This window comes from Eulemur rufifrons, chromosome 17, assembly GCF_041146395.1.
Source record: "Eulemur rufifrons isolate Redbay chromosome 17, OSU_ERuf_1, whole genome shotgun sequence".
Classification (NCBI taxonomy): Eukaryota; Metazoa; Chordata; class Mammalia; order Primates; family Lemuridae; genus Eulemur; species Eulemur rufifrons.
Window position 1 is genome coordinate 42,774,749 of NC_090999.1, and position 15,004 is coordinate 42,789,752.

The 15,004-nt window shown below is 35.2% G+C and overlaps 1 protein-coding gene across 2 annotated transcripts in view; it reads right to left on the reverse strand.

The window, feature by feature from the left end:
* Positions 1–451: 451 nt before the first annotated feature.
* TRIM23 (tripartite motif containing 23) overlaps positions 452–15,004 on the reverse strand; it is a 31,337-nt gene continuing 16,784 nt past the window's right edge. The window contains exons 7-12 of one of the 2 annotated variants that reach the window (XM_069492160.1): positions 10,935–11,069; positions 5,412–5,541; positions 4,784–4,894; positions 3,546–3,670; positions 1,086–1,191; positions 452–761 (exon numbers count right to left, since the gene is read on the reverse strand). In XM_069492160.1, coding sequence (XP_069348261.1) covers positions 703–761; positions 1,086–1,191; positions 3,546–3,670; positions 4,784–4,894; positions 5,412–5,541; positions 10,935–11,069 — 666 coding nt within the window. In that variant the 3' untranslated portion in view covers positions 452–702. Of the gene's footprint in view, positions 762–844; positions 1,192–3,545; positions 3,671–4,783; positions 4,895–5,411; positions 5,542–10,934; positions 11,070–15,004 lie in introns of those variants that run through there. The other variant, XM_069492159.1, reaches the window with a different exon arrangement.

A 15,004-nucleotide genomic window follows, 5' to 3' on the forward strand; every position in this document is an offset into this window, starting at 1 on the left:
ATAAATGCACTTATTATGGGAAAGTAATAAGCATTCCCAACTGTTTTAATGACTTCTCTTAAGGTAAAATTAGTTTTCATTTTAGGTCTATACCTTTTATGTAAAGCTGACCTTGGTTCTCTGTGTAACTTTCTACATTTTACCCATAGTGATACCCACAAAGGATGCAATATTATTTTAGAAAGAAACACTACTAACTACTTCCAATATGTTGAAAAACAGAAGGACCAATTTAGAGCTCTTACCTAGGAAATAATACGTAAGCCTAGGTTATTATGTAAGATTAATGGGTCTTTCCTAAGTGAAGATCAAATAACTTTCACAGTTTTATTATTAATTGTTCTTGAGTTTATTACTAATCTGACAATCAGGACCAGTTAGATAACATTTCTGTATCATACAAAATGCTTTAGGAGAAAGTTTTAATAAACACTGTATAAAATATGAATTTTCCATAGCTTATAGTTCTTAGCATTAAAGGTGTTCTGTTATACTGAACATAAAAGTAAAGTAATCCTATTACCCAAAGATGCAGTTTGGATTGTATTTCATTATGCAACTGTCATTTCTACTACTACACACTGCGAAAATTCAGTGAAAAGGCAGGGTAAAGAAGAAACTATATCTCTCTTGCTTCACACAGAGGTTTCGTTAGGCACTCAGTTGGCTCATTCTTTTTTCACTGAAAGAATAAACCTTCACTTACCCTTTCTCTGTGACTACTTCTTTACCAATATCTGGGTCACATATAATCTGAAAAACTTCAATAGCAAATGTACTTTTTAAAAGAATGTATATTAAGAAATCTTTAAATAATCCAATCTAATCTGCTCAGATATTTAAATTTTGCTACCAAATTAATTTTAAAGCAATAATGTACTGAATTCCCAATCCAAGATTTCTTTTATATATGCATCCTAAATTATCATCTTTGAGATATAGAATTTCTTATATGTTATTGTGCAAAATAACTCTTAACCACAAAACTCTAAACAACTGCTGCATTTAAAATCAAGCGACATCCAATACTCCAGCAGCCACGAGTTGCCGTGAGAGCCAGTCCAACCCTTCGTACAGTCCCATACCGCTTCGAGCATCACAGCCCTGAATATACCAGCTACGGCCGCAGCATAGTTTATGGAGACTGAGAAGTTCAGTGATTTCTTCTACTGACAGTGCTCCAGCAACATCCTGAAAGATACATATACACATAATTTTTTAAATCAGTCTATCCAAATTATCATTTTTCTAATTATTATTTATGGAAATCTGTTGATAGCATTCTAACCAAAACCTAAACAAAGGTTAAAACCTAGATTTATAGCACTCTGGGAGGCCGAAGTGGATGGATCGTTTGAGCTCAGGAGTTCGAGACCAGCCTGAGCAAGAGCGAGACCCCATCTCTACTAAAAATAGAAAGAAGTTAGCCAGACAACTAAAAATATATAGAGAAAAAATTAGCCGGGCATGGTGGCGCATGCCTGTAGTCCCAGCTACTCAGGAGGTTGAGGCAGGAGGATCGCCTGAGCCCAGTAGTTTGAGGTTGCTGTGAGCTAGGCTGACGCCATGGCACTCTAGCCTGGGAAACGGAGTGAGACTCTGTCTCAAAAAAAAAAAAAAACAAAAAAACAAAAACCTAGATTCATCTTTCAATAATTATTATGACACTAATAAGAATAGAAAAAGTTTTAGTTAAAGTGATTTGTATATGTTTATGTATATATTTTTTGCAAGGGTAGCCTTACAATAAAATCAATAAGGGCCATGCAACCTGAATGAAAGATACTACCTAAGTCATTAAAAGGTATCAACTTTAAAACAAAAAAAAAATGAAGAAGAAATTAAGACATGTATACCATAAAAAATGGTTTATATACAGTTTTTACATAATGAAGAGTTCATTACGTTCCCACTCTGAACACTTCTTACCCTGACTTCCCAGGAGCAACTACCAGTAACCATTTCTTACATATTTTTCCGGAAAATTTCCACACACATCCATGCAAATAAACACAAACAAGAACATACTTTAGGCTTTCTATATCTTGCAGGGTTTTTTTTTTTTAACTTAAACATGTTGAAGATAGATGATATTCCATTCTCTGTACAAACAAATTTTTCACAGTTTTAACACATCAGAATTGCATTCCATTATATGGATGCAACATAATTTATTTAACCAGTTCTATATTGAATATTCAGATTGAAGTCATATGCTTATGTGCTATTATTAATACAAATCCATATATATACACACACGTAATGTACACATATAGGTCTACATACATCTGCAAAATTATCTGTAGGATAACTTTTGGATATTTTCTATAGGATATATTACTAGAGGTAGACTTGCAGGGTAAAGGGTACATACGTCTAAAACTTTGACAAATATTGCCAAATTGTCCTCCAATAAAATGTTTCAGTTTAATAACCACAATCAACAGTGTATGTGAGTCTCTGAAGATTATGAAACATTTTCATCTTTAATTATCTGGTGGGTAGAAAAGGGTATTTTCACTTTGTCATATTTACATGTCTTCAATCACAAGGATGAATGTATCAGATCTTAATATTATAGTTTGCCCTTTTTTTAAGGGGAATATTCTTTATTCTTCATTCTACTCTTCCCCTTCTATGACATCTATTCTACTCTACTTAAAAGCATTCTCATCCTCCTAGAAGCTTACGTTCAAGATCTAGGAAGCTTCAGCTATTTCCAGTCCTTGATCCTACCCATTCAGTCAACAATTCTAACAATTCTGCCTCCATAACGTCCCTTCCATCTGCCCCCACCTTTCTAATCCTCTAATTCAGGCTTGCAAGACTCACTTGAATTAGTTCATCAATTTATTGCATCTCCCTGTCTCCAGTACCTTCCCCTGATTCATTCTACATTCTACCCCCTGGATTACAGTCTTAATACAACTGATATGATCTTATCACCTGTTAGTCAAAAAACATTTTGATGGTTCTCCTTTGCTCACAGAATAAAACCTAAATTTCTCAGTCTACCCTGTCAGGTCTTCACGTTGTGGCCTCACCTGTTATTCTAGATTTTCTTCATCCTCTACCTGCACCTCACATATAGGTCTGCTTGATGCTCCCTAAAAGCATTAATGCTGTTATGTTCTCCACCTGTAATATTATTTTCTTCACATATTGACCCAAAGTTTTAACCATAATTTCAACTCAAATCCTACATTTTACAAATCTTACAAGATGCCACCTTTAGAACTACTCCCTCTCCTAATTCCCCATTAACACTTTTAATATTATTGAAGTTACTTACCAGTTTTCTTTGTATTTGAATCATACATATGTGTTCATGTATATACACAGGAACTTCCTGTAAGCATTAACTACCTTATTTCTTTTTTGTATACTCCAAGGTACCTAGCACAGCACTTTTCACATAGATTGTGCTACTGTACATAGCAGAAACTTTGTAAATATCTATTGAATTGATTCTCTTTTGAAATTTTTCCAGCTGCTTTATGACATGAAATACAAAACTGCTAAAATAATATATAAAAATGTATTACCTGTTTGTTGGCAAAAATCAGGAGCAAAGCATCTCGGAGTTCTTTTTCTATTAACAACTTTGCAAGTTCACTGTGTGCTTCACTAATTCTGTCTCTATGACTGCTATCAACAACAAACACAACAGCTACCAAAAAAAACCCACAAAAATATTCAATTAGTCACTTATTAAGTTTCAGTAACTGGACCAAATATTTAACGCCTTCATTATATTTTGGTTAGAATTTGTCTACCGTCGGTATTTTGACATAAAGGTTACCTATTATGGTAGGAGTACCTACAAATAATTAACAGTATGATCTCAAGTAGTTCACATAACTTCTCAGGTTTGGTTTCCCCATCTATGACAGGATTTACAACACATGCTCTATCAAACACAAATTGCTCTGTATATCAATTAGTATTTTTCTCATAATGAATGAAAATGTGCCTCTTATGATCTTCTACCTACTGATGCTACTTGTTCTTTGAATGCTATGATAGTCTTTTAAGAATAAAAACATCACCGTGTTTGTCTCTACAAAGTACTCTTCTTTCTAGGTTAAACATCCCCAGACTTTCAACCGTTCCTCATATTCAAAATTCCATTTTTTTCTTAATTATGGCTCATATTAATATCAAAAATCTCAAGTAAAGATAATTATCTAGTCTCTCATCTTGGAAAGTAGGATGACATATGGAACAGGTGGCATGAACATAAAAATGTAGGAGACAAAAGTGTAGAATGGGGCCCAAGTATGAATAAAAGCTAGGTGGAGTATGTGATACAAGACAGTTTGGACAAAAGAAAGCCACTATAAGTTCTCCTGCACATAACAACTATTTGTGAATGGATATGAGGAAGTGAGGCTATTGAGAGATTATAATGAGATAAATGTTGAACTGAACAGCAGAACCATACACCACAAATTCAACTCTATACCACCATATTGTGATCACATCCATATGAATACTGATATATTAACTGATAAGAGCAGCAAGAGGTAAGTACTTTTAACTGCCTATATATCTAAACTAAGTATGGTTTTTATTCTATAGTAATGGTTTATCATGAACGGACCAAAAGTACATATCCCAGTCTTTCTACCATCATTTTTTAAAAAATAAGGGACTGCCCACTGATACTTAAATGTATAGTCAAGTATTTAGTCATAAATACCAGCTTTGCTAGTTAAATCAGTGTACTGAAAACTGTTATCCTAAAACTCTGAAAAATTAAGATGTCATTTTTGACTCTTACCTTGGGTATTGAGGTAATAATGTTTCCACAATGGTCTTAATTTGTGTTTTCCACCTACATCCCAAATAGTGAATTTCAGATTTTTATATTCTACAGTTTCCACATTAAAACCTGTTTTTAAAAAAAGTTACTTTTATACTATATGTATAAGAAATGACACATCAAACACAAGCTGTTTTATAATTCTGACTTACGAATCAACATGCAGCAACATCTACTGAAGCCAAATCAACTCCATTGCTGATCCTACATAGGGAATGTACACCTTCAACAGCTGCCAGCCCTCCAGACCTTCACCAGGGTCCTTAGGAACTTGGAATCCATGTACATGCCAGCTCTGCTCCACTACTACCCCTCACCCCTAACCTCAACCGGGTCATCAATCCTCTATTCCTGCTAACTGTCCCCCCAATAGTTTGTTCCTTCTTATTATGCCACCCTCTACATTTCAATCCCATAGCCACTGAATCTTACATTTTTTTTCTCTGAAATGTTGGTGTCTTAGAGCCAAAAAAGAGCTCAGGCTATCGTGACAGATCTGTATCAATTAAGACCCTGAGAACTCAGCTGTAAGGTAGGGTTTGTCCATAAAATGTCCATTAAGCTAAAAAGCAATATTCATACTTACCAATTGTTGGAATGGGCTGCATGAACTCATCCTGTTTTAACTTAAACAAAATAGTAGTTTTTCCAGCACTGTCTAATCCTAATGTAACAACTCGAATTTCCATTTTTGGTCCAATGTGAACTCTATTGTCCTAGAATTTAAAAAATTTTAAATGTTTTTAACTTGATACGGAATTAGAAAATAACAGCATTTATACTTTTCTCTTTATCAATAAAGCACCTTTGTTTTGTTTTTTGTTTTTTGAGACAGAGTGTCACTTTGTTGCCCTGGCTAGAGTGAGTGCCGTGGTGTCAGCCTAGCTCACAGCAACCTCAAACTCCTGGGCTCAAGCAATCCTCCTGCCTCAGCCTCCCGAGTAGCTGGGACTACAGGCGTGCACCACCATGCCCAGCTAATTTTTTCTATATATATTTTAGTTGGCCAGATCATTTCTTTCTATTTTTAGTAGAGACGGGGTCTCGCTCTTGCTCAGGCTGGTCTCGAACTCCTGACCTCGAGCGATCCACCCGCCTTGGCCTCCCAAAGTGCTAGGATTATAGGCATGAGCCACTGTGCCCGGCCTAAAGCACCTTTGTTAATTATTTTTATGACTCTTATTCATTCCTAGACCCACTGCAATCTGAATTGTATTCTTCAAAATCCCGTGAATCTGATCTTCTCTAGGAGATGAATTCCTCCCAATGGCTGAATCTTTCAATAGTAAAACTGACCATTTTGCCTTTGTATAAATATACGCTCACTTAATTTTTCCAGATTTTCTAACTCAATTGAATCTTCTTTGAATCTTTAAACATATTTTTATGTTTGTACTAAAAAACTCAAAATAGGGCCAAATTAATTAAAAATGAAAACTGCTGCTCAGTTCTCAGAAATATCCACTATTAACAATTTGATATATATCCCTCCACACACTTTCCGATGTACTTAATGGCCAACATGCACAAACAAAACAGGTATGCCTTTTTTAAAACTTAAAAAAAGAAAAAAAAACCCTACACACATAGACAATGCAATTAATGTTTTTCACTCAACAGTATATTATGGAATCCTTTCAATCCATAGGGATCAACCTTTTTCTTTTAGTGGTTTCATTATATTCCACGAACTACAATTTAACTAATCTCCATCTGATAGATTTTAGGTCATTTCTGATTTTATGATATTACAAATAATGCTGTAATGAACATACTTGTACATATTACAACTGTATGACCTCTCTGCCTCACTGCTCTCATCTCATAAGAAAGAGAATAAAAATAGTACCAAATTCACATAGGATTCTTGTGAAGGATTAATTTTTTAAAATACACATAAAAGTCCTTACAACTGTTCCTGGTATATAAGTGTTATTTTGCTTAATCCTTTGAGAACTCTGTTCTTAGCTTGTATGATAAAAAATTTTCCTGGTTTAGTTTTATCTACTTTTTGGATGCTCCTTCTCGTTTCCCTTTTATTCAACTCTTAAATGTTGGCATTCTTGAGAGTCTGTATGAGGCTCCCTCCCTATTCCACATATTTTCACTTACTTCATGAGCTTCAATTACCATCTATATGTTGGCTCCCAAACCTACACTTAAGTCCAGTCCTAAGTCTCAGAAATAAAATAAAATATGAACCAGAATAACTTTATGAGAACTCTACAGACCAGTTGAAAAGTTACAGCACCCAGGCCAGTATAAAACCAAGTAGAGATTCCAGTGTAAAGGATAATAAAATTCAGGGCATTCTGTGCACTCATCCCTGCCCTTCCCCCTATCCAACACAGTAAGGTGCAACCAGGAGGAAACTATAGAATATTAGCAAGCCGAATTCAACAACACATTAAAAGGATTATATACACCATGGCCAAATGGGATTTATACCCAGAAAGCAAGGATTGTTCAATATCAATCAATGTAATACACAGAATAAGACAAAAACCACATAATCATCTCAACTGATTCAGAAAAAGCATCAAGATTCAATACCCTTTCATACTAAAAACACTCAACAAACTAGGAGTATAAGGAAACTACCTCAACATAATATAGACCAGGGGTCCCCAACCTATGGTGAGTTGCATAATTATTTCATTATATATTACAATGTAATAATAATAGAAATAAAGTGCACAATAAATGTATTGTGCTTGAATCATCCTGAAACCATCCCCCACCTCCCCAATCCATGGAAAAATTGTCTTCCTTAAAAATGGTCCCTGGTGCCAAAAAGGTTTGGGACCGCTGATATAGACCATGAAATGCCCACAGTTAACATCATACCCAATGATAAAAACTGAAAGCTTTTCTTCTAAGATAAGGAACAAGACAAGGATGCCCACTCTGACCATCCTATTCAACAAAGTATTGAAAGTTCTAGCCAGAGCAATTAGGAAACGGAAAAAAAAAAGGATCCAAATTGGAAACCACTATGGAAAACATTATGGAAAGGAAGATGTAAAATTATCTCTCTTCATAGATGATATGATATTATATGTAGAAAACCCTAAAGATACCAAACACACACAAAAAAACCAGTTAGAAGTAATAAATGAATTCACCAAACTTGTAGGACATAAAATCAATACACAAAAAACAGTTGCATTTCTATACACTGACAATGAACAATCCAGAGGAAATTAAGAAAACAATTGTATTTACAATATTATCAAAAAAAATAAAATATTTAGCAATAAACTTAATGAAGGAAGTGAAAGAACTGTACACTGAAAACTATAAAACATGCTAAAATAAAGAAGACACAAATAAATAGAAAGACACTCCACATTCATGGATTGAAAGACAATATTGTTAAGATGTCAAAACTATAGCAAACTATAGATTCAATATAATTCCTATCAAAATCCCAATGACATTTTTTGCAGAAATAGAAAAAAAAGATCCTAAAATTCATGTGGACTCTCCAGTGATTGTAAATACCCAAAACAATTTTGAAAAAGAAGAACAAAGTTGGAGGACTCATACTTCCTCACTTCAAAATATATTACAAAGCTACAGTAATGAAAACTTTGTGGTACTGGCATAAAGACAGACATACAGACCAACAGAATAGAATAGAGAGCCCAGAAATAAACCTTCACACGTATGGTCAAATGATCTTTAACAAGAGTGCCAAGACTACTCAGTGAAGACAAGACAACCTCTTCAACTAATGACGCTGGGGAAACTGGATATCCACATGCAAAAGAATGAAGGTGGACCCTTGTCTTACACTATATGCAAAAATTAACCCAAAATGGATTAAAGCTGTAAACTTAAGACCCAAAACTATAAAACTCTTAGAAGAAAACAAAGGGGAAAAGCTTCATGACATTGGATTTGACAGTTATTTCCTGGATATGATACCACAAGCATAGGCAATAACAGCAGAAAGAGACAAATGAGACTACCTCAAACTGAATACTTTCGTGTATCAAAGGATACAATCAAGAGAGTGAAAAAGCAATGTACAGAATGGGAGAAAATATTTACAAATCATAAATGTGACAGGGAATTAATATCTAGAATATATCAAGAACTCCTACAATTCAACAAAAAAAAAAAATCAAATAACCCAATCAAAAAGTGGGCAAAGTACTTGAATAGACGTATTCCAGACAATATACAAAATGGCCAACAAGCATATGTAAAAATGCTCAACATCACTAATCATCAGAAAAATGCAAATCAAAACCAAAATAAGGTATTACCTCACACTAATTAAGATGGCTACTATCCAAAAACAAAGAGAAAATAATAAGTGTTGGTGAAAATGTGGAGAAATCGAACCCTTGGGCACTATTGGTAGAACTGTAATATGCTATAATCACTATGGAAAACAATATGGTAGTTCCTCAAAAAATTAAAAATAGAACTACTATATGATCCGCCAATGTCACTTCTGGGTATATATCCAAAAGAATTGAAAGCAGGGTCTCAAATAGATATTTGTGCACCCCTGATCATAGCAGCACAATTCACAGTAACCAAGAGATAGAAGCAACCCAAGTTTCTATTGACAGATGAACAAATAAACAAAATGAGGTACATACATACAATGAAATATTATTCAGCATTAAAACAGAAGGATGCTCTCACATGCTACAACATGCATAAACTTTGAGGACATTATGTTAAGTGAAATAAGACAGCCACAAAAAACAAATACTATGATTCTACTTATATGAGGTATCTAAACTAATTAAATTCACAGAAACAGAAAGCAGAATGGTGGTTACCAGGGGCTAAGGAGAGAGAGAGAAAGGGGAATTGTTGTTTAAAGGATATAAAATCTGTTTTACAAGATAAAAAATTTCTGGAGATCTGTTTCACAACAATGTGAATACTGCATACAGTACTGAACTGTACACTTAAAAATGGTTACAATGGTAAATTTTATATTGTGTGTTTTCTACCACAATAAAAAAAATTGTGGTATATCCTCACAATAAAGTACCTTGCAGCTGTAAAAATGAACAGAAAATGTCACCGTACACTGTTATGCAGTGATCTTTAGGATGTACAGTTAAGCAAAGATAGTAAGGAAGAAAAAAAGTAAAACAGTCTACCTTTAAATGCAGGGAGTGTGCATACAAATGTATAAACATAGTTCTATTTTTTTTAACTGATGAATAAAACTAACAAAAAATTCTAAATGGATTTCTATGTGGAACAAAGTAAAAAGGGCAGAGGGAACAGAGATAAAAGCTAGACTTCTCTGAATGAACCTCGTTTTGGAGATTTGACTTTGGACTATGTAAATGTTTCACATAATTATAAAACAAATTTTTTTAAAGCCCTTAAAAATAGAAAGTTTAAAAAAGCAGAAACATGAACCTTTCTGAATCAGGCAGTACCCCATTTAAAAGAGATAACCATATCAACCAAATCCCAAGTATGGGCCTTGTTTGGATTCTGTCTTAAAAAAATTGTGGAAACAATCTGAAAATCTGAATACTAACTCAATAGTTGATGATATTAGTGAAAATATTAGAGATTAATTATTAAACTTTTTGGGTATAGTAACAGCATTTTGAGTTTTTGGGTTTTTTGTTTGTTTTTGTTTTGAGACAGGGTTTCACTAGGTTGAGCTGGTATTGAGCTCCTAGATCTCAGTGATCCTCCCACCTTAGCCTCCCAAGTAGCTGGGACTACAAGTGTGCCGCCCCACCTGGCAATTATTTTTTTAAAAGGGTCCTTATCTTTTGGAGATTTACACTAAAAATTTCATTCATGAAATGATATGATATTGAGAGGAAATGATTATGACATTAGGATTTGCTTCAAAATACCCTAGGGGACTGCAGGTAGGAGGAGGAGTGGAGAAAAGGGGATATGAAATAAGAAGTTTATAATTGTTAAAGTGGGTGATGGGTACAGGAAAATTCACTATATCATTCTTCCTATTTTCCACTGATAAATGTTTTTCTTAAAAATTCTATAATTCATGAATTTCCTGGTTGTCTCTTCAAGCTAATTATCACGAAATGAAAATCAATCATGATTTATCAGAAAACATATCTAAAAATAAAGTATAGTACATTACCTTCGTAAAAGTGACAGGGATGCTGGCATCCAATTGAATGTGATCTGCAACTTCTGTAAACTGCTGCTGCTGTTTCTGCAATGTTTCCAGTAACCTTGTAATTTCTTGTTTTGCCAAGACAACTCTACAATCATCCTAGAAAAGGGAAAATAGTATTTCTTATAAACTTTTTGTTAAAGAAATAAGGAAAAGAGGCCAGATGCAGTGGCTCACACCTATTAATCCTAGAACTTTGGGCAGCCAAGGCAGGAGGACTGCTTGAGCCCAAGAGTTTGAGGTTGCAGTGAACTATGATGACACCACTGCACTCCAGTCTAGGCAACAGAGCAAGACCGTCTCAAAGAAAAGAGAGGAGAGGAGAGGAGAAGAGGGGAGGGGAGGGGAAAGGAGGGGTGGGGAGGGGAGAAAAGAAGGCAGGGGAGGGGAGGGGGGAGGAGAGGGGAACGGAGAAGAGGAGAAAGAAAGAAGGGAGATACATCAACAACTCACAATAAAAGCCCTTTTATCATCACAGTATTCAAAGTTAACTTAAATGTAATTTTGGCTAGGATGATAATAATTGGGCATTAATAATTTATTAGTATAACCTCTACATAAAATCAGTACAGAGATTTCTCAAAGAACTAAAAGTAGATCTACCATTCGATCCTGCAATCCCACTACTGGGTATCTATCGAAAGGAAAAAAGGGGCTAGGCCTGGTGGTGCATGCCTGTAGTCCCAGCTGTTTGGGAGGCTGAGGCAAAAGGAACATTTAAGGCCAGGAGTTTGAGACCAGCCTGGGCAACATAGTGAGACTTCGTTTTTATAAAAAATAAAAAAATTAGCCGGGCATGGTGGCATGCACCTGTAGTCCCAGCTACTTAGGAGGCTGAGGCAGGAGGATCATTTGAGCCCAGGAGCTCAAGGCTGCAGGGGGCTATGATCATGCCAATGCACTCTAGCCTGGGTGACAGAGTGAGATCTTGTCTCTAAAAAAGAAAGAGAAAGAAAAGAAAAGCAAGCATTATATCAGAAGGATATCTGCACTCATGTTTATTGCAGTATAAAATAATTCACAATCCCAAAGATATGGAATCAACCTAAGTAACCATCAACCAATGAGCGGATAAAGAAAATCTGGTATACATATACCATGGAGTACTACTCAGTGATAAGAATGAAATAATGCCTTTTGTAGCAACTTGGATGAACTGGGGTGAGAGGGTATTATCCTAAATGAAATAATTCAGAAACAAAAAAATAAATGCTGCATGTTCTCACTTATAAGTGGGAGCTAAACTATGGCTACACAAGGACACACACAGTGGTATAATGGACAATGGAGACTCAAATGTGGGCAGAGTAAGAGGGGGTGAAGATGAAAAATTACCTATGGGGTACAATGTACACTATTAGGGTGACGGGTACACTAAAAGCCCAGACTTCACCACTATACAATAATTAATAAATAAGTAAACTTAAAAAACAATCTGTTCTGAGAGGGGGAAAAAAATCCATTCATGATGTTGCATGCAAAAAAAAAAATAATAATTTAAGAGCCTATCAACCAAAGAATGGATAAATTGCAGTATATTGATAAATGGAACACTATATCACAATGAGAATAAACCACAACTACATGTGATGATACAGCTTTCACAAACATAATGTAGAGTAAAAGAAGACATGGCACAGAGAATTCCTACTGTATGATGTCATTTATATTAATTACCAAAACAACCAAGGTATGCGTTAGAAGTCAGGATAGTGGTTTACCCTCGGAGAAAGGCAGGCAGTTACCAGAAAGAAGTATGAGAGGACTTCTGGAGTTACTGACAATGTTGTGTTACTCGATCTGCATGCTGGTTACACACTAATGATCAGTTTAAAAATTCAGCCAGCTGAACACTTACGCACACATTTCTGTATATATGTTCTACTTCTAGAAAAAGGTTAAAAATAATTTAAGATACACATATATTGGTTTAAAAAAAAAGGACAAAGGTCAACCTGTGAAAAGTCTCCCTCTCACTCTAGATCCCCAGGCCCTCCCCTCAAAGACAAGAACTTTCCACGTTCTTGAATATTATTCCAGAATATTCTATACATAACCAATATAGTCTTTATAGGCAAGAGATCTCCTAGTAATATATAAGCTCCATGAGAGTAGTAGCATTATCTGTTTTTGCTCACTGTTGGATACTCAAATTAGTTGACAGCAATTCCAATGTTCCAGTTGCTCAGAACCAAAACCTTGAAGTCATTCTTGCTTTCTCTCTCCTTTCATGCCCTACATACAATCTGCCAAGAAACACTACTGAATACCTAGAATCTGGGCACTTCAACCCCCATTATTCAAGCCACTATTATTAATATCTCTCACCTGGAATTCTACAGCAGCCACCTAACTGTTGAACTCCTTCTTTTCATCTTTGCCTTGCTTTAATCCATTTTAAATACATCAGCCAGAGTAATACTTTTAACAAGTAAGATCAAGTCACTCTTGTGCTGAAAACCCCACCATGGTCCCCCTATCTCAATCAATAAAAGCTGAAGTCCCCACAAGGCGTTCCTTACATAAAATTCCCTACTACCTCTGACTTCAGTTCTTATTACTCCCTCCTTCACTTACTCTACTCCATCTACAGAGGCCTTTATTGCTGTTTCTTGAACATACCAGGCATGCTGCCCTAGGGTTTTTGCTCTAACCATTTCCTCAAGTAGAATGTTCTTTCCCCCATTAGGGCTTGTATTCCTTCACTTTCTTCTCCTTTGAGTCTTTGCTCAAATCTCGCTTTTTCTCTATAATGCTTACCCTGACTATTTAATAATGCAATCTGCTATACAAACACAAACATGTGATTTGTAGAGTTTTTTCCTTAGCTCTTATCACTTCCTAACATATAAATTACTTATTTAGATACAGTTATGATTTATTGCCTGTTTTCTCCTTGCTAGAATGGCAATTCCACAAGGTTATGGCTTTTGCTTATTTTGTTCACCAATATACTCTAAGTACTTAAAATATACATAGCAATATTAGGTGCTCAAAAGATATTTGCTAAATGAATAAACAAATATTCAGCATCTGGCATAATGCCTAGAACTTAGATGATACATAATTTCTTTGAAGGGGAAGGATGATTAAGTTTTGTTCTCAAAAGTGAAAATAAATTTGTGATGTTCCATCTATTCCTCTGTCAATTTTCTCTGTGGTGGGAACTTTTAAGAACATTGGTTAGAATTCTGTGGCCATAAAACAGAAGAAAACTAATAGGTCCCTATGAAAAATAAATACAAGACCCCGATTTCTTTTCCATTAACATAGTGAGATAATACCGTATCATTAACAATTACATGACACTTCAGAAACTCTAAAACACTTTAAAATATTTAAGTAACTGTAGATATACTTTTTCATAAAATAAATATGAAAGTACTCTTAAGTATTCAAGTAAATATGATTTAGGACATGATTCCATTACAATTTTGCTAGTAGCCTGATTATCCACCATGAGTTGAACAAGTATTTATTAAGCTCTATCTAGACACAAAGAATTTAGAGACAATAAGATAAACAATACGTATCCAGTCAGCATCTAGAAGGATAAATAGGCATATTGTATGATTCAAGGTCCAATCAGAAGACACAAATCACACCAGCTATTTCAACAGAAAGAACTTAATATAAAGAACTGTTAACTAGGTATAGTTATTAACTAGGTAACTCAAAGAGTAGAAAGAACTCTGAGGTATCATGGAGACAGAAACTGTAGGAAATAGCTCCCACCTCCAGGGCTAAGGAAATAAAGGGAAGAGGTTAAAATTATTAAAATTTAGAAACTTGCAGGAGGGGCCCCAGGGAGCTAAACTCAGACCTCCAAGGACGGTGGTCTCCTCAGAAGAGGGGTGCATTCACCAGAATGCCACGCACACAGGAACCCACAGAAGCCACTTCCCACCATCCAGTCTCCCTTCAGTGCCTCCTCTTGGTAGTGCCCAACATGGAGTCAGCTGGCAACACAGATATGTGGTTTATAGAGTTCTATCGCCAGCATCACAAAGCAGAGGACAGAAGAGTAGGCTTGG